The sequence below is a fragment of the Tachysurus vachellii genome, chromosome 2, assembly GCF_030014155.1.
Source record: "Tachysurus vachellii isolate PV-2020 chromosome 2, HZAU_Pvac_v1, whole genome shotgun sequence".
NCBI lineage: Eukaryota > Metazoa > Chordata > Actinopteri > Siluriformes > Bagridae > Tachysurus > Tachysurus vachellii.
Window position 1 is genome coordinate 13,150,254 of NC_083461.1, and position 23,346 is coordinate 13,173,599.

Genomic DNA, 23,346 nt, shown 5'->3' on the forward strand with positions numbered 1-23,346 from the left:
GTGTGTGGTCCCTTACAGGTATCTGGATTTATAGATCTCTGTTGATACTGTGTGTGTGTGTGTGTGTGTGTGTGTGTTTTCTCTCTCTGCTCAGCTGCCTTCCTTCTCTCTCCCTTCTCTCTCTCAGGCATCCTAATGAAGGCATTATCTTGACAAGTCACGGAACACGAAGCGGCTGTAATTTCGGCTTTATCACAGTGTTTGTGGTTCTGTGAACGTTCTCATCAGCTCCAGTGAAGGCGGAAGCGTAGCCAAGCTTTATTATTTATTATTCTGCGGAGAAGGAGAAGGAAAGATTGCTAAGCGGTTATGGCTTTTAGCTATTGTGGTGGTCCCTGAAGAGATGAATGTGAGGTTCTGTGAGAAAGCAAGCAACCGATTCTTTCAAGCTGTCGTTAATGTTAGTCCACATTTTTTTTTTTTTTTTTTTTTTTTCTTTTTTTTTTTTTTTTTGTAAGAAATCCTGGGCCACCTGTGTAGAGCTTACACCAGGCCTCCCAGCTTACAGCTTAACCCTACTCTAACAATCTCTGCTTTAGGACATGTTCAGCTGTCTCTATCTAGCTCTGAATTCCTTCACCCTGAAACACATTCAGTAGATTTCTCATTCCTATTGAAATATTTCTCATGTGCTTAAAGCAATTATGGTGCTAATTTGTTGGTTGATTGGCTGTATTTTTGCCATTCGTGTAAGAGCTTAATGGCTCTATGTCACTCTTCTGTCATAGCATAAGAGAAAATTTAACTCGAAACATAAATGATATCGGTTAAAATACTAAAGAGGAAAAGAATTTCCAGTGATGTTCAGTATCACACTAATGATCAGACTCAGCTGGGCTAGTTGGTGAAGTTGACAGAAGTATTAGCATGAGAGTTTAAGCTTATCTGTTTGAATATCATGTAAAGCTGTGGAGGTGAGAGAGCTGAACAGACTAACGTATGACTAAAGCGCTGCTGCATCTGTCTCTTAAGCTGAGATGACTAAGCGTGTGCTTATTTCATTACATTATATCAGCAGGTAGTCAAATGGCATTGTGGGGAAGGCAGGAAACCTAAACCAGTGTGCACATAGACCAAGATGATTATAGAAGGTGACTCAGAATTACAAAAATAAACCCCATTCAGATTCATATGCGGTTCAGGGTGGATTTTTGCTTTAAAGATTTGCCGCTCTATAATGTATGTATATAAAAACAGGTCATTAGGAACACCTACAGACCTGCTCATGTGTGATGCTGCTGCCATACGATTGGCTGAATCGGATAACTGAATGAGGTGAATGAGTTGTTCCTAATAATGTGCTCAGGGTATATGTCTGTTTTAAAGGTGAATTTTTTCTTCAGGACACTAGCAAGGGATGTAATATTTTCTCATGAGAATCCGACTAGAGTAAAATATATCACACTTCTCACTGACACCTTTAGTGCCCAGAGGCTGCTTCTGGGCTTGAATAAAGATGCTTGTATTTATTTCTAGGCATTTCCATTTTCCCTGTGGGAGTGTATATCAAATCCCATGAGAGAGGCATGGTCACTTATCAGTGTACACAGTTTTGGATAAAGCTATCATAATTAGAGCGGCTTTTCAGTCAACTAAAGCAATGTGGTGTGAGGCAGGCGTCAGCTGGGTAATCAGTATTGCATGACGAACAAATATCAGATAGTTTCCCACGTCTGCTCTCTTTATCCAGGGTTGTAATGCTTTATCCAAGGTTGCACTGGTGTCGCCACACAAACTGTATTCTGCTAAATAAGTTCTGTGTGCTTCACAACTGCATAGCAGTTCTTACTCATGGGCTGATTTCTTACTAGTGAAGTTGCTCTCATTACCGATGTCCGTGTTCATATCCTCATGTTGTGTGATGGTCCTGCTTGGATACCCTTAACATTCAGGATTCCCATAACGGTTTATGCCAAAGTCTCGGACTCATTTCAGTGGATAGTCTCTAATTCTGGATGCTGTAGATTTGTACCCAGGCACATATTCTGAATATGCTGTAAAAGGTATTAAATGTGTTTGCTTTTTCTTGTCAAGGATACATTCCTGTAACAGGAATAAAATCCAGTAACAAGATAAATGCCTCACTGTTACTAATGATCAGTCTGGTCAATGACCGTTTCATGAAATGACGTCTATTGTGAGACGCTTTTTTGTATCTCGCTAATTATAGGCGCAGAGTCTTTCTCCTGTTACTGCGATTCAGAGAAGGAGGTCGACTTGTTCCTTTTTGCCTCCTGTGAGGTCTGTAAGTTGAGGTGCAATCTGGTTAAGACTGAGGAATGGGAAGTGGCAGTATAAATCAGTAATGGCAGTGCAGATGTCTAATTGAAGAGACAGGAAAAGCTTTTGAGTGAGACCATTAATGAGGAGAAGGTTCTGGCCCAGTTGGCATTAGTCATAAACTAGGAATGAATGAACTGATGGTCACATGACTGAATTAATAATAGAAGGGTAGCGTAATCAGACACACACACACGCGCACACACACACAAAAGCAGGCTTAAGACACATTTGTGCCTCTTGCTCTGGAATGTGGTTGGCCTTCTTTGAATAGTGAAAGTGGCCTTTCCATGTGTCTCAGCTTTATTGATCCTTACAATCAATATAAACAGACCTATAAATATATAAATGTCCTTCATGTGTGCAGAGTGTTTGCATTCCCAGTTGTACTGGAGCAGCGTTCTGGTCATTCCAGTGAGCATGTGCTGAGATGCAGTGCTGTGTACAGGTGCTGTGTGAAAAGGCATGTGCACAACTGACTAGTAAATGAGGCCATTGTTTGTTCTGGGTTTAGTCTTTGTTCACATGGAGCCAGAAATCAGGGTCTGATTTTCTCCTCTCATTTAATATTCCCATCAGACCGCCATTATGATTTCCCGCATCGCTATGTGGATAATCACTCTTTCTAGGTTTCGTGTCTTATTATGCTTCACATGCACTGCTGTTCTAACTAGCTGACGGTGTGTTCCGAGCATTTAATTGCTTTTCGTGTTTTTTGTGGCTCCTGCTGTCTCATCTCTTGTCTCTCATTTTTCAGCCTTCTTTCAATTCGTCTTTATGTAGAATCAATGTCAGGGCCTGGAATCCATCTTATCTCCACACCCTCATTTAATTATGCATGTGTGGTGTGTTAGTTAGTGAGTTTGTGTTTGAGGTGTGTGTGTGTGTGTATAATTGTGGGTCCTGGTGGTGGTTGGTGGTGGTGGTGGTGGTTGTGTGTGTGTGTGTGGTGTCTTTGTGTGTGTGGTTGTGTGTATGTGTGATCTGTAGTGAAATTGGAGCAGTGATGATAGCAGTGTGCTGACGCATGTCACTGGTGTCTCCAGTGTAATATAGTAATGGAACTTCCTCTCCAGTTTCGCGTGTGTGTGTTTATATTGAAAGAGAATAGGGCGTCTTGGTCTGCTAAAATAATAAATGTGTGGCTTGGCTGGCTGAAGTAAATCCAGTGAGAGTGAGTAGGTCTGACTGGTTGGACAACATTAACACCTTACAACACATCCGTGAAAGGTAGCTTCAGACCAAGTATGCGCCAAATCTTTTTTTTAAATGAATTACTTTAAGGACGAACATTAATAATCAAATCCATTATCCGCAGCAGATTTAGGTTTTGCGTTTTTATGCTTTTCTCCACTGTTTTGTTTTGTACTCGTTAAAATGTTTCAGGGGAAGAGGTGAGCTCAGAGTCCTTTAGTCTGAGGTAAATAAAATGTCCATAGAGTTTGTGTTGTCTTAGCCATGACATAGATGTCATTTTCTCATTGTTAATAAAGGCAGGGGAAAACTGACCGATTGATGAAAAGGCTGATGTGTGGATGAATATTTATTGTGTCAAGAACTGCACATTTAAAACTTAGAACCTGTCCAAACAGGACGCAACTGAAATCTGTGTAGTTTTAGGTGTAGTTTATGTTCCATGTACCTGAGAGCTGACTGGAGTAACTACAGTGATCTACAGCATCGGTTTATTGTGCAGTGATGCCATTTATGTTTAGAATGGGAGTGTTTTAAGTGTTAAACCAGACAAGCAATTCCATGACCAAATTCTTACACTTACACACATAAAAAAAGCAAAGATTTTTAGGGGACCAAACACAACATTATATTATGTGACAAAACACAACACTGCATTAAACATCAGTTTTGTCTACCAGGTGTTGGCGCTAGCGATTCCTGACCCCAGCTTTTGATCCTGTTCTTGATCTTCTGTGTGTGTCTCATTGCTTTCATCACTGCTAGGGAAGTTTGCTCACCTTCTGTTCCTTCAACAATCTGTACGAGTTGTTTGGTGCAGTCTCTGGAGCGGTCTCACAATCCCCCACAGACCAAATCTCTCCTTGGGTTGAATTATTAAAAAACTTTCATTGTGTGTGTTTTTTTGTTCTTTGTCATACCATTGTGCAGGCACTGTAAATAATTAGTTGTTGTATATTGTTTTAATGAAGAAAAAAAAATTAAATTTTGTGCGTGCATGCCTCTGTGTGCCTGTGTGTGATGGTTTGTGTGTGTGTGTGTGTGTGTGTATGTGTGTGGCCATTTGTAATTGCTTGTGTGTCTGTATGTGTGTACACATGCGTGTGTGTGTGCACACATGTGCCTATCTGTGATTGTGTGCCTGTGTGGTTGTGTGTGTACACGTGTGTGTGTCTATGTGTTTTGAGGAAGTGTGAAGCTCTGATCCAGTCCAGAGTGGAAATGAGGTAAGATGATGAGAAGCAGAATGAGCCAGAATGAAGTCATGAGACAAAAGAGATAATAAGTAGAAAAGAAATAAACGCTCTCACCTGTTTGCTCTTTTGCCTCAAGTGTCTGTTAATGCTCTTGTTAAGATGGTTCAGTGAGCTACTGCTCCTGTTGTATAAGAACTAGAGAATGTACAGAGAATCACACAGCCTTCAGCAGTGTATTGCTGCAGTGTAGTTTCAGTTCAGCGCTCTCACAGGGAGTATCAAAACAAAAGCAATCAGAATATCACAATTCAATCAGAATAACACAATTTAGACACATTTCGGTGCAAGAATTGAAAACCATCTTTATAGGCACTTCAGTGTACATTTTGGATCTCTAACAGACTTGTACAAAGCAAACACTGACATGCACAGACTCAGACTGAACTCTCTTTATATCCAGTAGTAATATTTGACCTGTAGAAATATGAGAGTTCAGTATATTTTGTTTTTTTTTTCTTTGTAATCACAAACCTGTGAGCACACAAAGTATAGGTACTTGTGCAGTCACATTTATTACAGCATTACACTTCACAGACAATGATAATGATTATCAGACTGTCTAGATGTTGTTTTTGCAACTTTTGCACCATGTTTCATTAACATTGGCTGGTTCCTGGAACAGTAATCCATGCTTACATGATGGATAGGAGATCTTCAGTTTTGAAGGACATTTTTGCCAGCCAGTGGCGGTGTGATTTATCAGCCTTCCATTGGACGTTTAGATCAGTCAGCCGCTAAGGGAAGTTTCTCATCAGGAAGCACTGAACTGTAAATGGATGTTTGAAAATCGAAGATAATTCACAAAATGTTACTCGTCTAACTTGTGATCTGCCAATTTGTCACTGGAGTAGCACGAGTGTTATCCTAGCATCAGCAGAGGAAACCTGAATAAATGTAATGCCTTGCATGCATAATTTACTACAGTATCATTTATATGAGGATATCTAATCAATTATTTAGCATTTTAATCTTCCTACCTTGTTCACAAATGCCCAGTCTTAACCCCATTAGCTAACTTTCCAAAGCTTAGTTAAATGCAAAATGTGCTTATCGTCATCATCACGATAATTGCGCTTCTGGGAAGTCGCAGTGATGTTATGGAAATTTAAACAGAAGCTAGTTTAGAGAAGCTAGAAGCTAGTGTTTAACAAAATTCAGGGTTTATATAATATACATATGAAAAAATGGCATTCAGTAATGCAAATAATTTACTTCTAAACTCTCATTATCTATGTTTTACCCCTTTTAAAACTCCTTAGCAATCCTGATCATTCAATCCTGAGCCTGTACATTGCTTAAGTCCATGTTTTGCTGCAAAAAGAAGATTTAAAATGATGATCAGTGAGCTAATTAGGAGTGGACATAACTTTTCAGTACAAAGCATATGTGCCAGGTATTGACAGAATACAGACCTTTGACCTTTTCCATCATGCTCAACCCTTAGTAAAGCTCCTAAAGAGCTATGCATTATGATGCGTGGACGTTGCAAGGTGACAGCTGTGCTTTTGTATTGCAGATTGTAATGTTTGCTTTGCTAACCTGAAAGATGGCTGTGCTCAAGTGTGATTAACCAAATGGATCACATGATTAGTAGAAACATGTGCTAGTGCTATTTTGAAAATAGCATTTAAAGTTGCAGTGTTTGTTGCAAGTTCATAGGCGGATCGTTTGTTTCTGAGCGCAGTCGAGAGAGGGGGTTCTCCAAATGTCTGATTTTGATAGATTTCTGCGAAATACAGTAAATACCACAGATTGGTGTTGTATTTTTTTTTCTCTTCAGTCTACTCAAATCCATGCTCAGTTGGGTTAAGGTCTGGTGATGGACTTGGCCAGTCTAAAACGTTCCACTTTTTTCCAAGTGCCTTGTTGAGTTGGTTTTTGGGTCATTTGTCTTGCTGTATGATGAAGTTCCTCCCAATTAGCTTGAATGCATTTCTTTGTTCATTATCAGATAAAAGGTTTCTGTAGACTTCTGAATTCATTCTGCTGCTACCATCATGAGTTACATCTTCAAGAAAGTGAGTGTCTGTTCCAGAAGCAGCCATACAAGCCCAAGTTATGACATCATGCTTGTGCTATGAGCTTATATGTTTTGGTTGATGAGCAGATCCTTTTGTTCTTTCCATCATGTTGGTAGAGGTTAATCTTGGTTCATGCTCTCAAAGACTTCTTTTGAATGCTGGATTGTGATACCTTCACTATTGCCCTGTGGATGATGATGCTGCTGCTGAATATCACTGACTTGTGTTTTTTGTTTAGTTTTTTTCTTCAAGCTTTCATAATGTTCATCACCTGCTGTCTGGTTGTTAGTAAACCAGTGGTTTCCTTTGTTTTCAAGGCATTCCACATTTCTTCATTTTCTATGCCGAATTCTTTTGCAATTTTCTCTGTTCTCAGCTTCAAAATGGCTTGCATTTCTACTAGTGACAGCTCACTGGTGTTTTAAATTGTTTTGTCCATTTTAACCTGGTCTTCACTGATGACAGTCAGGTCTCAAACCTTAAGACATTCAGAGCTATGCATTGTTTCAGCAATTGATTTACATTTAAACCAAATATTATGGAGTGCATTGCGTAGCATGCAGTGAAAGCTGCAGTGTGTCCATTGGCTTGGTAATGTGGAGTCATCCCCAGACTGTTGCTCGTTTTAAAGAGTAATCCAGATTCATTATTCAGTATCGAGCCTGTAGTTAGTTATTTCTGTAGAATTCATCTCATGCTCTTATTTCCACAGATTATAATGATGTCTGGGATTCTTAATGTCAAAGTAACAGAAAGGTAGTTAAATTGCTGTTGCATTTTATACCACTTATTAGTGAAATTATGTGCCAAAACCCACACTCATTTATTGAGGTTGTCTGTAGGACCTTGTTACATAATGTCTTAAAGGTTTCAGTATTGGTTTTATTAGGGCTTATGTCTTTCCAGCCGATTTGGACACAATTGTCATTGCTTGTGTGTTTGTGTGCAAAGACGTGTTCATTAGTGAGCACATCACAAGCTATACATACAGTACGTTCAGGCCATGCAGGCAGGAGTGCTAACGCAGCGATGTTCCCTAACAACATGCTCAGCAGCGAGGGGAACAAGCCCCTGCCTGCCTAACTCCCTCACTCCTTTTCCACTCTCGGCTGTGCGTCTCCGTGCATGTGCGTCTGCGTGCGTGCGTGTGAGTGCGTGTGTGCACCTGTAAGCTGTGCTGTTTTATGCTTCTGTTTTGGTGGCCGTATCACCAGTTTTCAGTTGGAAAAGCTTACACCAGGTCTCTCACTCATCAGGGAGTTGGACAGGATTGCTAAATTATTTCTATTTTTTTAACTGTCCCTTTTTTCTCTGTCCTCTTTTCTGTAGATCACCAGAAGCTGGAACGAGAGGCCCGAATCTGTCGTCTTCTCAAACATCCCAATATTGGTGAGTAGGTTCTAGTTTTAATGTGTTATGGTTTATTAGTAATAGAGTTACTTGTTTATTAGTAATGCTGTTATTTTTCCTCTGATGGCTGCCGGTACAGTACTAAAAGTTCCAGATGTATGGTTTGTGTTACTGGGTCAGATTGGTATCAGCAGGAACTAATTGTACATGAGGTTTGGGCTATAAGCTTTCTGATTATGCTGCCTGATTATGTTTTACTATATTACATGCTGTGCTACACCATACATACAGAAAACGCTTAGCGTTTGGTCTCTCTTTATTTACATTGAGTTGAAAGTAATGTCATTTTCACTGCATGGATGTTTTATCAAATCATAATGCTGCACAAATAATTGCATTAAAATCACAATCATCAAGGTTTCCCGGTGCGAGAACATCTTTTCATTCTGCAGCATTTGCTCTCGAGCAACCGTTACATAAAACAGGGCGCCGCTATTCCCCTTTTTTGCTGTGACCAATGGAGACGTTGTACCACATGACCTCACACACACACACACACACACACACACACACACACACACACACACACACACACAGACAATCGAATCGCAGCTCACAAAAGTTCACAGAAGGAAAAGAGGAGGAACGTCAGAATTCTAAGCTATGAGTGCGGTTTAAAATAACCCAAACATCTGCTTACACTGAGGAGGAAATGTGTCCTAAACAAATGAGTAATAATATGTACTGAATATTAAATTCCCAATTACTAAACAAACCATGACTAAATATATGAAATGAATGACTCCATTGCGTGAGTCATGGCCACTTGCACAGTCTTGCTCAAATCATCGCAAAACACTGATGCAGTACACACACACACACACACACACACACACACACACACACACACACACACACACACACACACACACACACACACACACACACACACAGTGAGATTATTAAGACCACCAAGTGGCTGATGAGTTGCTCTGGACATAAGAACAGAAACGCTTCTGTGACTAGTTATTTAACAAGCCAATGGTATTTCTGGGTTCTTTTGAACTTAGGATATTGCTCTTGATATCACAATATGCATTTTATATATGAAATAGCAGGTACTACTAGTAGCAATAAGCTCCAGTTTATTAGGAACTCCTGCACATTCATACAGTTATCTAAACCGTCAATTATGTGGCATCTGCTAATTGTAAAAGAAAAACAAAAAAAACAACAACATACAGATCGAGGGCTTCAGCTACTGTTCACATCAAACATCAGAATAAAGAAAAATGTGATCTCATGGTTGTTGGTGTCAGGTTTATTTCAGAAATTTTCTCTCACAGCAGTCTCTAGAGTTTAAACAGAAGTGTGAAAAAAATAGTGTGGAAAAAAAAAGCTAAAAAGCAACGTGTGTGCAGATGATAAGTTATCACACTGTACAAACATGATGAGCAGAAAAACATCTCCGAATGCACAACACGTCAACGCTTGAGGTGGAGCAACAACAGCAGGGTCCACTTCAGTCAGCCATAAACATGAATCTGAGGCACAAGTATCATGAGCACAGACTAACACTTGGAAACCGGATAAAGTTCAGGTGAATTCTTTAACTGTACAGTTTGGCTGAATTTACTAACTACAGGGGTAAATTTGTGAACATGCAGTTCTACAGCACGGTGAGTAGATGTTGCTCTAGATCTGGGTCTGATTTACTGCACATGAACTCTATCTGCTCTGATCTACTGCACATGAACTCTATCTGCTCTGATCTACTGCACATGAACTCTATCACTCCTAGATATCCACCAGGATAATAGTGCTACCAATAGTGCTACCTTCTCTGGTAATGAAAGAATGTACCACGTATCCATATTGTTCCTTCTAAAATTGATCAAAGAGAATCAGGGTTTCAGTTCTAAGCCTAAAAATGTTATGCTATAAGCTTCATTAAGAGTAAATTTTAAAAGCCTTCATCCATGAGCCCTCAATATATCTGACATTCTGTTTAAAGGTTTCAGTCAAACACAGAAGCGGCTTAATCCATGTGCTTATTTCGTCTTGGGTTAACATCCATGGCATCCTGAGATGAAATGATGCAGATGTTTGTGCTATTACGTGGGTAAGAAAAAAAAAAAACTAGAACAAGATTCCAGTGGTTACTATAAGAGCAGGTTGTTGCTTATAGATGTGCAATGGAAAAACAGCCAAGTGCTACTCTACCCCCGTGTGTATGTGTGTGTCTTCGCAGCTGTGTGTGTGGGAGAAGGCTATCTCATTGTTACAGGGGAAATAAAGGACAATGGTATGAGGGATGCTTAAAGAAAGCGACAGAGAGCTCAGCTCTATAATAAGGCCTATAAATAGTGTGTTGGGGTGGGGAACGGGTAGGAGCCAGAGGGGGCGCCTGGTGCTGGAGGCTTTGGTGCTCGTACACAATAATTATCAGCAGCAAGCCTAGGAACGCACGAGCAGGAGGAGCCCAGGAGAATGGAAGAAAGGATAAAAGAAAAAAGAAGAAGAAAAAAACGCACCAGGTCTAACCACCTAGTTACGCTTCGTTAAGCCTCAGATTCGGATGCATTTCGGATGCACACTGAATCTGTTCCTGTTTATTGCAAGACAGTAACAGATGAGTTCTGTGTTGCAGTTGAACAGCCCAACATGATCCTAGCAACCAGCTCTGTTCGGAAGCACTTAGGTTAGATCTGTAACTCAGATTATTATTATCGTAGATTATTCTTTAGAATATTAATCATACTGTACCATGTAATCATAGCTCGTAATCATAAACACCTGTCAGTGCTAAGAGTCGCTGATTTATTTATTTATTTTAAATATATATTATACTGTATGTAATATTTCTCTCTTGCAGTCCTTTTTCCATCCCTCTTTCCTGCTGTAATGCGAGTAGTGTGTTCCATATCATATCCTGAGGCTTTTCCTTTCTGCTCGCTTGCTTTCCTCCCGTCTTTCAAAGGGACGGCTTGTCATGTTTTCTGCTTGGACTGCAGATAAATGTTGAACAAAGGAAGTAATGGCAGTAAAGAAATTGATGGAGTCTTTGAGAGAAAAGAGAGGAGAGAGGTCAGAGTGCTTGAAGGTCTTGCAGTTGCTCCTTTTCTTTTCTGTTCTATACTTTTTTCTTTTTTTTCTTTTCTCCTCCCCTCGTATTTGCTCCGCTCAGCCCCTCTTGCTCAGTCTCTTCCTCATCGTCATGACATAAAATACGGTTTTACGAAAACGACCCAGAATCAAACGGAGATCTCTGATGATCTCTGATGATCTCTGATGATGGACGTGAACTGCTGTATGCACAGGAATGAAAAATGCCGCATGATGCAGAAAATACAGAGGGGTGTGAGGGTAAATTAATTACAGGGATGTGAATGCACTCTCATCAGGTTTCTTCTCATCACAAAGTGTGTGTGTGTTTTCTTTATATATTTTTCCAAAGGTGATTGTCTAGCTGAGTATTAATTCTTCTGTTATTAAAATTCGGAAGTGTTTTTTAAAGCTCATGCCAGTGAGTGTAGTATTCGGCAGTTTCTCTTTGTCTATCTTATTCAGTCAGCTATCAATAAAATATTTACTAGGATGACCCCCCCCCTCCCTCCCAACCCCCTCCCCCATGCACCCACCAATCAGAACTAAAGGGGGTGTCTCCTCTTACCTGTCAATCATGTTGCCTACCAATTCAGAAATCTTCCCATTTTTTACTGCTATTTCTGTAGTCTAGTGAGCCCCTTTTTTGTTTTTGGGTGCATGGTCTTTGAGGGGAAACTGAATGGTTTATGGCTGCTGACCTGGCTGCTGTACCTCCCCTAAAGGCATCACTCAGATGGTATAATCAGATGGTATAAACCACCCTTGGAGCAAAAATTTCCGTTCCAGACAAACGTTTTGTATTCAGATTTTTTCTTTGTTCTTTTTCAGTAGTATTCTAGTATATTTCTAACTTTTTTTTTTTTTTTTGCACACACATTTCTAACGTCAAAGGAAACAGTGATATCAAACCCATTTCTGCTCTCTGATATACTTCAAGTGTTTGTTTATAAGAATCTTAAAGCATCTTTATCCTAAGATAAAGACTTGAGGCGATAACATAATTCATTTGTGCATACTGATTGCAAAGTCAGAGACGTTGATCAAGCCAAATAACTGATTAGAAATGTAGTAGTTCTACTCAGCTCTATTGTAGCACTCTGTATTGTCCAGTCTAACACGTGTGTGTGTGTGTGTGTGTGTGTGTGTGTGTGTCATGGTGTAGTGCTGACTATCAGCTGATTCTCAGAGCTCTGATGTTGGGATTTGAAATGAGAACGTGGCCTTTGTGCATCTCCAGCGTCGTGTCGGTTTCTGTGATTTCCACTATAATATAGCACGAAGTAGACGTAATTAACGTGATCATGTATTTTATAACATCTAGGATACTTAACACAGCATTTGAAAGTTTTTTTTATTATTTATTTATTTATTTATTTATTTATTTATTTATTTATTTTTCTTTATATTTCTCTCTCCCTTCTTCCCTGTTTAGTTCTTAGCCTAGTTGCTAAGTTGCTGTTTCTCTCAGGACTCCCTAAAGGCTTCTGCTATTCTAGGCTGTGTTTACTTACTCTATCTTTCTCCCTCTATTTGTTACTCTTTTCATATTTCTGTCCTTTTCTCTGTTCAACTCTCACTCTCTCTTTTTCTTTCTCTCTTTCCAGACTTTTTTTGTTTTTATTTATACTTTTCACTCATCCTTCCTTCATGTACTGACTCTCTCTCATTGTGACTCTGTGACCTAATAATTGTACACACACACACACACACACACACACACACACACCCCTTCCTGTTTCTGTGGATAGTGATGTCAGGATAAGGTGTTTTAATTGATGTGTTATAATAGCAGGTTGTTATTGGCTGGCTGTAATATAGTGTGCACTTCTATGTTAAGTTCATCACTAACTGTGATTTTGTATTTATTTTTTGTTTGTTTGTTTTTATCTAATCAGTGCGGCTACATGACAGTATTGCCGAAGAAGGGTTTCACTACTTGGTCTTTGACCTGTAAGTATGCCTTTAGAACATGCACGCATGCACGCACACACACACACACACACACACATGCATGTTACATCAATACTGTAATATAATAGTTTAGCACAGGGGTGTCAAACTCAGGCCCGCGGGCCAAATTAGTCTTTGACACCCCTGGTTTAGCAGTTTATGTTCTGTGGTTGTATGCTTTGTAGCACTGACCTATGTAACACTGCTACTTCATGCTTCATGCTCCTAGTGTTGCAAATCCATACTATTGCAAATATCATTGCTGCACCATTGTGTGTGTGTGTGTCTGTGTCTTTGTCGGTTTTCTGCGTCTCTGTCTGACTGTCTCTCACTGGCTGTTTGTCTCTTGTTGTCTCTCTCTGCAGTGTGACTGGAGGGGAGCTGTTTGAAGACATCGTTGCCAGAGAGTATTACAGTGAGGCTGATGCGAGGTGGGTACTCCGATTCTCCAATATACTGTTGCCGTGGTTACTGCTCAGCGGCCTGCAGCAAGCGGGTCACACACACACACACACACACACACACGCATGCACGCACGCACGCGTGACCATGGCATTGTGATTTAAAAGCACAGTTAGTGAGTAAGGAAGTGGAGGCTCTCTTAAGTGCAGTAAAAAGAAAGTGTGCTTTAATGATGCCATTATGGAAGCGTTATTAGCTGAGTTATAACTTGTCAACAGGTAGAACTCTTATTACCCCCTCCCTACCCCTTACGCCCCTTGTATGGCCTGCTTTCATCTCCTCCCCTTCTTCCCATCTGCTTTTTTCTCATCTTTTTTTTTTTTTACTCACTGCTCACAAAACTCCTCTTTGTTCCATCTCGTTTCCTCCTTTCGTGTGCTTTAGTCTCATGTGTTACGAAACCTAGAGGGTTTTATATATATATATATATATATATATATATATATATATATATATATATATATATATATATATATATATATAAAATCACAGAAGCCTGCAATACACAATTTATTGTATATTGTGCCAAACTGTAGTCATTGTGTTGTGAGATGATTCTGACCATCTCTAAAAATCTAGTTATCTAGAAAGCGAGTCTCATTTAAAACCATACATAGGGTCAGAATGATCCCATGACACAGCTCATTTTTGCTGTGTAGGTCACCTTGTATATGAATGCTCTCCATCAATTCTGGCCTATAAATATCTATTAAAATGCAATGACCCATAAGTTTCGGCACAACAGGAAAATCGTTCGCTCTATTCTCTGAAAATCACAAGTTTCAGTACTGAAGATGTTGCATCTTCTGTGGTCACGAGTCCAAGAGAGCAGAATTGGCCTTGCTCTCAGGGAGGGAGGTGTGGAATACTCTCGCTCTCTCACTCCCTTATAAATCACAGTGACACTGACCATGCGTGAGTGGCAGTTTGAGAAGATTTGGTGGGCTGCATTCACATACCTGACTGTAGATTAAGTCTAATCTAAAACCTACAACAAGAATAGTTGTGCATCTAAATATCCAGTTTTTTCCCCCAGTAATATGTCATATTACATAGGAATGTGACATGCACTAAGCGGTGTAACAGAAAATGAAAAACGTATTGTTATTGTATGTATAGTAGAGCCATGTTGTCTGCTGAATTTCCTGTAAGCTTCTTTTTTAATTTTGTCCAGTGCTTTATCTCTGACACAAAATGTAACATGCCTTGAATGCAACCGTTTGTGTGTGCGACACTGAATACTCAGCGATATATATGCTTTAAATGCATTGTTTCTCAAGGTAGTCCCATTCCTGTTTAATAGATTATAAGCCGTACGGCTGTAATTTAATGCCCACATCACTGAGCTGGTGTTCCAGCATTCGAAGTGAAGGCGTCAGATAGAGCAACTCAGTCTTAAATGCGTGCTTTTATTCTCCAGTAGATAAAGCACTCATTTACAATATAGAACTTTTCTGCTCAGTGGAGGGGTTTGGAATTAAACCCAGGGTGTGTGGGTGCAGGACCAAGAGAAAAACAGGCTTTTTTTTTTTATTTATTTTTTATTTTTATTTTTTTATGAACACTGGGATTCTTGCTGTTCTGGGAATGGAATGTTGGGCTCTATGTTCAACCAAATTTGGGCAAAAAAATTTGCTGCCCTTTTTTCTATCATGAATACACATTCACATTCTTTTTTTGTCATCTACACTGCTCATCACTTCTTTCTTCCTGTCTTTCCTTCATTCTGCTGCTTTCTCCCTCTATCTGTTGCCTGTCTCCCTTCTTTCTCTCGTTCCACTCAAATGTCACTACAATTTAATTTACTTTATTGCTGTAACAAATGTATCCATCCCTTCAGCCAAGCTTCAAGCTTTGGTCAGCTGTAGACAGATGAACATCTGCTGTACGATATATTTTACCTCTATCGATCAATGACTATCCTTCAGCTCTTTTTCAGTAGGGGGAGAAGCCAGACGTGAGCTTTGTAGTCGGACATGAGTGTGAAGTCAGTAACAGCACGTGCGTCTTCTACATCTTCTATAAAATAAGATGGAGCACAAACATGGCTGTTTCTGCAGAATAATATAATACCCACATTTTGAAGCTGTCCACATACGGGGGCTCTTTCTATCTGTTTATCAGATGATGTAAATATTCATTATGCCAGAGATCCCATTCGTATTCTGTCATTACCTTCCTTTGTCTCTCACTCTTGCAGCCAGTGCATCAATCAGATCCTCGAGAGTGTCAATCATATTCACCAGCATGATATTGTGCACAGAGACCTCAAGGTGAGTTGGTGCCTATCGCCACGACAACCACCATCAGCGTTCACCTGCTTTCAGTTTGTGTCCATGGTGATGACCTGCATAGTTTTCATTCAAACACACACACACACATATACACACACACACACACACACAAAATACACTCTATTATACACTTCACATTTTATTTTTGTAAGTTTACTTTCAAAATCACACAACATTGTTCAGTCTTTGTGCAAATTTACCTCTGCTACCCTAAGAGCACAGACCTGCTAAATATTGTCATCATAAAAATATTCTCCTTTTGAGAAAAGAATCTGAAGTTGCAGCCCTCACAAGGCCTTTGTTATAAAGGTGATGGAAATGTTAACTGAAATGCAGCAACTCTTGTAGGCTAGCCGAGCCCTCGGGCTTTTCATCGGTGTTAAGGTTCAACGCTCTGCTGTCTGATTCAGCTCTGTATTTAATGTCTGTAGTTTCGGGGACTTGCACGGTTCTACTAGTGCAGAAGAGAAGACGTAGAAAGCCTTTACGTGCAGACAGAAAGAACCGTTATTAAGATGATGCTTCCGTCTCGCACGCAAACGCATGCATCCACTCACTGCTCATCCTCATTGTATGCGAGTCAAATGTTGAGTAGAAGAGATGTTTGGCATGCCTCTGGTTGCCATGGTGATAGACGTGATATGACTGTTTTCATATTCTCGCAGACTAAAAAAAATGCACTGAATAAGCCTTCTTGTTTCAGCCATTTCAGTGCGTTTTGGTTGCACACTTCTCAGAAACGATTACTTAATTATATATATATGAAGCACATGTGCTTGTGTGCATGTGGATAGGCAAGTAATGAACTCTGGCAACATATAATAATTAGTGAGGTGTTTCATGCTTCAATCTTTGATCTAATTCAGTGCTATTTAAGCTGGAGGTTTGGAATCCAGTTCTTGTGGCAGCCTTTTTCAGACTTGATGAAAAATAGAAGGATGCTATTACGTTTTCAGTGTGAAATATCACATGGACTTTGCATTTTACTTTTGGAAGCTATTCCATATTTCTTAAATGTCTTTTAGTTTTAATTAATATGTCTTAAATCCATACACATCCATATGAGATATTCATGTTTTATGTGATTTAAGAATAAAATCGGAAAAAATGCTGCCAAATAAATGAAAGATATAGGTTTATGCTTAATGACAGTAGAAACAGACAATTCAACACTGTTATTACTGACCAGTGTCATTATTATTCTTATTACTTTTATTATTATTATTATTATTATTATTATTATTATTATTATTATTATTATTATTATTAACTGTATTACTTTTAGGGCTCGGGGTGACAGTGTGAATTCTCATACATATTCACAAACTGCATGTTTTAAGGTTGTTAAGCCTGCAGACTGTCCAGGCTTCAACCTGCCCGTGTTTCACTGCTGACAAAACTGTAATTACCGGGACCCCTTTACAGACGACGCTACAGAGGCCTGTTCCTCTCCTGTAGTCTTTAACTTCCACTAGTCATCTTTGGCACTTTTTGGCACAGTGTAAGTGTGGTAGCAGCTCTTTCAGGACAGCAGGATTCTAGAGTTAAGTAGGACTTTAAGGACACGAAGGATTTCCACATTGTGCTTCATTTTTAACACGCGTTGTAATATTCTCCTGGTTATGTAGTCACTTAAACTTCAACTTAAACAGCAGGCTCTTGCATTGTCACCCCACGTGTCATGAAGGGTCTTATCTCTGAAGAGCTCAACTTTGGGATCTGTCTTTCAGCATTAATAAAGAAGGAGGAACATCTGGAGCTCCTTAACCTAATGAGCAGATTGTGTTCAATTCAAATGTGTTTAAGATGGTAAAAGTGAACATCTACACTAGCTTTTCTTCGAACCATGTAATTGTAAACTGCTCTCTCTCTCTCTTCTCTCTCTCTCTCTGTGTGTGTGTGTGTGTGTAGCCTGAGAACCTTCTGTTGGCCAGTAAGATGAAGGGGGCAGCAGTTAAGCTGGCTGATTTTGGACTGGCGATTGAGGTACAGGGAGACCAGCAAGCATGGTTTGGTAAGAGGCATAATTTCTGATGCTCTTCATCCTTTACTATAAAACCCTCCTTTATTTTAACGAAAATTGAAAGGTAGAAGTAACTGGAGAAAATTACGGAACTATCCTGACTGATCCTAGACTGAATTTGTTTCACACTCGCCAAGGACTGGGACTAGTGAGACTGCCCCAATTATGCCAAGTTAAGCTAAATAACCCAGGGTGCAAATATACAGTGCCAGAGGTGGCCGGTTCCATTTAAAGTGTTTTATCCATGGTCTTTTACTCCATAAGCCAAATCCTTAACCGCTCAGCTGACAGTAATGACAGATAGTGTAGGGAGTATTCCAGGGAGTATTCCCTCCTTGCACACAGTCATCTCACCATCCAACACCAGGAAAATGTGGTGAATGAAGAGTCGTTGTATTGGGGAGATGTACGGAAAGCCTCTTTCAGTCCACCTCTGGCTATCTGATACACTAATGCCTCTTTTCCACCAGAAAGAACCGGGTGCTGGTTCAGAGCTAGCGCTGGTGCTGGTTCAAAGTTGGTTCCACTGGTGAACCTTCTAAGAACCGGTTTGCCTTTCCACCGGCTAGAGAGCCATCACAGCGCAGAGTGTGACGTCACTGTATACGTCTCACATGTCCCAGCAACTTTAGCGCAGCAGCGGCAAACAGAAATACATCAACAATGGCGGATGTTGCTTTACTGTTAATGCTCATGGCTTTGCGAACATACATTGGCATCCAAACGCGGCGAATAAAACGTGTACGTGCAGCTCCATGTAATCTGTATAAACGGAGGTTGTAATCGAGAAAGTACATAACATTATTTTATCATTAACACAGAAAAAAGTTTGCCTTAGCATGTAGCTACCTACTATCATGTGTGCTGATAATGTATCATATCGCTATAAAGTAAAAGTGTATTAAACATTAGTATACTTAAGGCACATTATCACATGCGCTAACAGTAGCTCCGCCCACAGCCCCTGACACAAGCGGTTCTTAAGTCTAGACCAGCAACGTTTTGGTGCTACTAAAGAACCACTTTTCCTGGTTCAGAGCCGGTGCTTTGGCTGTCGAAACAGAAAGAACTGGTTCTAAATTAGGCTCTGGCTCCGAACCAGCACTCAAACTGCCTCGGTGGAAAAGGGGCATAAGACACCTTGAGCATCAGTGGCTTACCATCACCAGTAGTTACTGCAGTGTGTCCTGCACCCTTAGGATGACTGGGCGAAGAGATGGAAGAGATAAAGTTGGCAGGAGTTTAAAAGATTTCCTGAATTTCTGGTTATTCTCTCTAGCATTGTTTCGGAATAAAAAAGTTATAAAAGGAAGCCAGGTGGGCAAACAACACCCCCAAGAGGCCAGACACAGCGTTTGCTCATCATTTCTCAGCTACTCTAGCTAGCTATATTTTTGTAATGAAACTGACCATTCATTAGACCCTTAAACTACACACCCATATGTACATTAGCTCAGGAACTGATCTTTTCATCATGTTTACCAGAATGTATAGAAAAGTATGGGTTGTTTTGTTTACTTTGACCTTGTCATTGGATATTAATGAAGTAATATTAAAAAGTGCCCCTGAGAGTTATGGGTCATTGTTATTGCTGTTTGGGGCAGGCTTTGCGGGCACTCCTGGCTACTTATCTCCAGAGGTTCTGAGAAAGGATCCTTATGGTAAACCTGTGGACATTTGGGCCTGTGGTGAGTTTTTTTTCTCTCTTTGTTTATCTAAAATACTGTTTTTCATAGATTCAATTATTTTCTCACACGCAGTAAGTTCTGTTTTTATCTGTTCATCTCATTTCCTTCTCCATCTTTTTCAGGAGTTATCCTCTATATACTGCTTGTGGGATATCCTCCATTCTGGGATGAAGATCAGCATAAGCTGTACCAGCAAATCAAGGCTGGAGCTTATGATGTAAGCAGCTTGTTTCGAGTCATATGTCTCATGAGGTTCTTTGACGTTTTCAGATTCATTTCACAATCACTCAATTTTACTTAGGAGCTCATAATACTGCAACACTGATCTTAGTTATGCAGCGTTTGAAAGTAAAGCAGTCTAAAACTTTCTTTCCACACTTTTGATCACTTTTTTCTTCCATTTTTATACACACTATAATTATCCTTACAGTAATGATACATTATATTACGCTGCGTGATTTAACAACATAAATGCCTTTTGTTACCTTAGCAGTTTGTTATATATAAATCATAATCACCTGAGCCTCACACAAATAAGGGTGCTCTTGTACGGAATATCACAACAGCACGATTGTGAAAGCGTTCTTGTCTTTACGCAAATGTTCTTCATTCATTCATTCATTCATTCATCTTCTACCGCTTATCCGAACTACCTCGGGTCACGGGGAGCCTGTGCCTATCTCAGGCGTCATCGGGCATCAAGGCAGGATACACCCTGGACGGAGTGCCAACCCATCGCAGGGCACACACACTCTCATTCACTCACGCAATCACACACTAGGGACAATTTTCCAGAGATGCCAATCAACCTACCATGCATGTCTTTGGACCGGGGGAGGAAACCGGAGTACCCGGAGGAAACCCCCGAGGCACGGGGAGAACATGCAAACTCCACACACACAAGGTGGAGGCGGGAATCGAACCCCGACCCTGGAGGTGTGAGGCGAACGTGCTAACCACTAAGCCACCGTGCCCCCCGCAAATGTTCTTTAAACGAGAAATTAATATTGAGCCTGACATTTCAGTTACAATATTGACAAATACTCCATCTACAAAAATAGTTTGTAAAGAAGCCACAGCTAGATTGAAATTTGTATTCAATACAAACAGAATGATACGGATGGAGAAATGTAGTAGTGCTGCTATACTTCTTCCGTTCTGTCGTCCAATCAGATTAGCGGACCAGAAATTCCTGTTGTATAGTGTGTTATGAGATAATGATACAATTAAATAGTTTTGAGACATTTGGTGTATCACATCCATTTATATTCTTCACTTAGCTCTAAACTTTGAGTCAGTTTGTGCCCCGTCCCAAGTCACTTTAACCAACAATGCTAGAGTTTGATATGAACTGTAGTGGGATGGATGACCTCGCTCAGATGGACCAGTCATGCTGGAATGATTTCTGTGTTCTTAACTAAACCGAAGAGGAACACGCACCAGGGTTTGTTTCAGACGGGCTAAACAGTACTGAAAGTATCCTTACAGATTACATTCTGTACTGCATAAGCCTTCTGTAATAAGTATTTAGTATACATAGTATTTTGTATACATATATGCAGATGTACAGCATATGTTCAAAATATGCAATATTTCTCAGATCGACAACTATAATCAGTCCGGATTCAAGTATCCTTCAGAGACCTGTAGCTCATAAGGTTATCTTTTGCCATTATGGTACAAATGCTGTGTTTCGGGTCTCAGTGGTCTGACAGACTGACTGCTTAATTTTTGATTGAGTGTAAATTAGAGCTGTGCCAGTGCTATCGATCCTGTCATGCCTTTCCTGACGCATTGCAGAGAGATGACTTACCGGGAAGAACTGGATGATTCTTCTAAGTGTGCAGATGTCTGTGACTTTTGTTTTTAGAAAATGTGAATAAAGTTGTGATTAAATAATATGTGCAGCATCTATAAACATAATGCACAGTTTAAATGAAGGCAGTAAAAATATCCTCTTATGATGACGACTGGTTCTTTAAACTGGCTGCGGTTTGAAATGAATTCTGTCTAGTGGTGTGTGGACCACCGTCCTCTAATCTAATAACTCGTGTCTCAGTGAGGTGTTAATTTGCATAAGTAACGTTTATTAGAACCCTAGCTGTGGCTGAAGCTTATCTAATATCTGGTGTTTTAAAGAAGCACAATGACACAGCATTTCCTGCTGCTTCCTTGCTATCCTCCTAATTTGATTATCTCCCCATGTCAGACATTTTGTTTGTCTTTTAAAAGCACACGAGGAATTTATTTCTATGCATGCAGAGTATGCATGTACTAGTTTGTGTCATTCTTGCTTCCAAACACCAGTTTCCTTCTCCTGAGTGGGACACTGTCACCCCTGAGGCTAAGAACCTCATCAACCAGATGCTGACCATCAACCCAGCCAAGAGGATCACCGCTGAACAGGCCCTTAAGCACCCATGGGTCTGCGTAAGTAATTGCTTCCAAGATCTATATTTCTATTCTACATCTAGATCTATTCTTGCAAGCTGCAGGCTGCAGAAATCCATTAAAAAGTTAGCAGTGCCTTAGATTCTTTCTAGACTAGCAATCTAAACATACAGTACTACATATGAGCAGGAATGTCTAACTGCAGTGCTGGAATCCAGCATAGTTCCAGTCTCATTGAGTATCGCTGTTAGGAATAACGCTGCCCTGAAACACTGGATCAGATTGGATTTCTTCTTGGCATCCTGCCTGTGATGTTTTGTGTAACCTAGCAACAGGAGTTTACAGAGAGTAGGCTTGGTTACTAAGAGGATGTCCATTTCAGATCAGTATTGGAGATCACACAAAGCCTGATGTTGGTCGTTTATTGAAAATCAGGCTGCATTCTAGTTTGGTGATTTTATCATTCTGATACTAACTAAACCTGGATATTAAGAGGTGAATTCAATCAGAACCACATGTGTACATTGTGCTTTATTCTAACCTTCAGGAGTTGTGCACACCTTCCTTAGAAACTACAGAGTAAAATGAACCACTATTGTCTCTTAGGATCACAATTACCCACACCGTCTCTTAGGATCTTGAACCGAACACATTTTATATCGGACACTTCCAATTGTGAACAGACTGATATTTTAATTTAGAAACTTTACTTTTCAGCAACGGTCTACAGTGGCGTCCATGATGCACCGGCAAGAGACTGTGGAGTGCCTGCGCAAGTTCAACGCTCGGAGAAAACTGAAGGTGCATTTCCATTATCGATCCTGCATAGTTGGACAAAATTCAACCATTTAATAGCATAACATAATCCATGTCTCTCACTCTCCTCTCATTTTCTTTCCATTCAGGGAGCTATTCTCACCACTATGCTGGTTTCCAGAAATTTTTCAGGTGGGTCCATGTTGCTTGCTCATGATCAGGTAGGGTGCAAAAGCCATGGACCAACCTGCGGTATCCCCAGGTGTAGACATAAATTATGGATTTTATTAATATTTGCAGCTAGATTTGCTATCAAGGAAGTGCAAAGTTTGGAAATACTGAGAACATTCCTTATAAAGTTATGGACTCTTGATTTCTAACACATTTTTACAGGCGTCACAGCTAACCATCTTTGATTTAGCTGCTACAGAATTTATAATTTGATAATATTTACTTTTTTTAATTCCATTTTTTAATGTCAAGGAAGGTTTATTTCTTTGGTCTTTGGTGTCAGAATGAGCTTAAATACTGGTTAGGACACATTCTCTCAGGGGTTGTATATGTTCTGTAGCG

At 40.0% G+C, this 23,346-nt stretch overlaps 1 protein-coding gene across 15 annotated transcripts in view; it reads left to right on the top strand.

The window, feature by feature from the left end:
• camk2g1 (calcium/calmodulin-dependent protein kinase (CaM kinase) II gamma 1) overlaps positions 1–23,346 on the top strand; it is a 60,888-nt gene that overhangs the window by 23,270 nt on the left and 14,272 nt on the right. For 13 of the 15 annotated variants that reach the window (XM_060897639.1, XM_060857080.1, XM_060897647.1 and 10 more), the window contains exons 3-12: positions 8,081–8,140; positions 13,105–13,159; positions 13,525–13,590; positions 15,822–15,894; positions 17,827–17,929; positions 19,543–19,626; positions 19,749–19,843; positions 21,934–22,056; positions 22,735–22,818; positions 22,923–22,965. In XM_060897639.1, coding sequence (XP_060753622.1) covers positions 8,081–8,140; positions 13,105–13,159; positions 13,525–13,590; positions 15,822–15,894; positions 17,827–17,929; positions 19,543–19,626; positions 19,749–19,843; positions 21,934–22,056; positions 22,735–22,818; positions 22,923–22,965 — 786 coding nt within the window. Of the gene's footprint in view, positions 1–8,080; positions 8,141–9,638; positions 9,781–13,104; positions 13,160–13,524; positions 13,591–15,821; positions 15,895–17,826; positions 17,930–19,542; positions 19,627–19,748; positions 19,844–21,933; positions 22,057–22,734; positions 22,819–22,922; positions 22,966–23,346 lie in introns of those variants that run through there. The other 2 variants (XM_060857145.1, XM_060857155.1) reach the window with 2 other exon arrangements.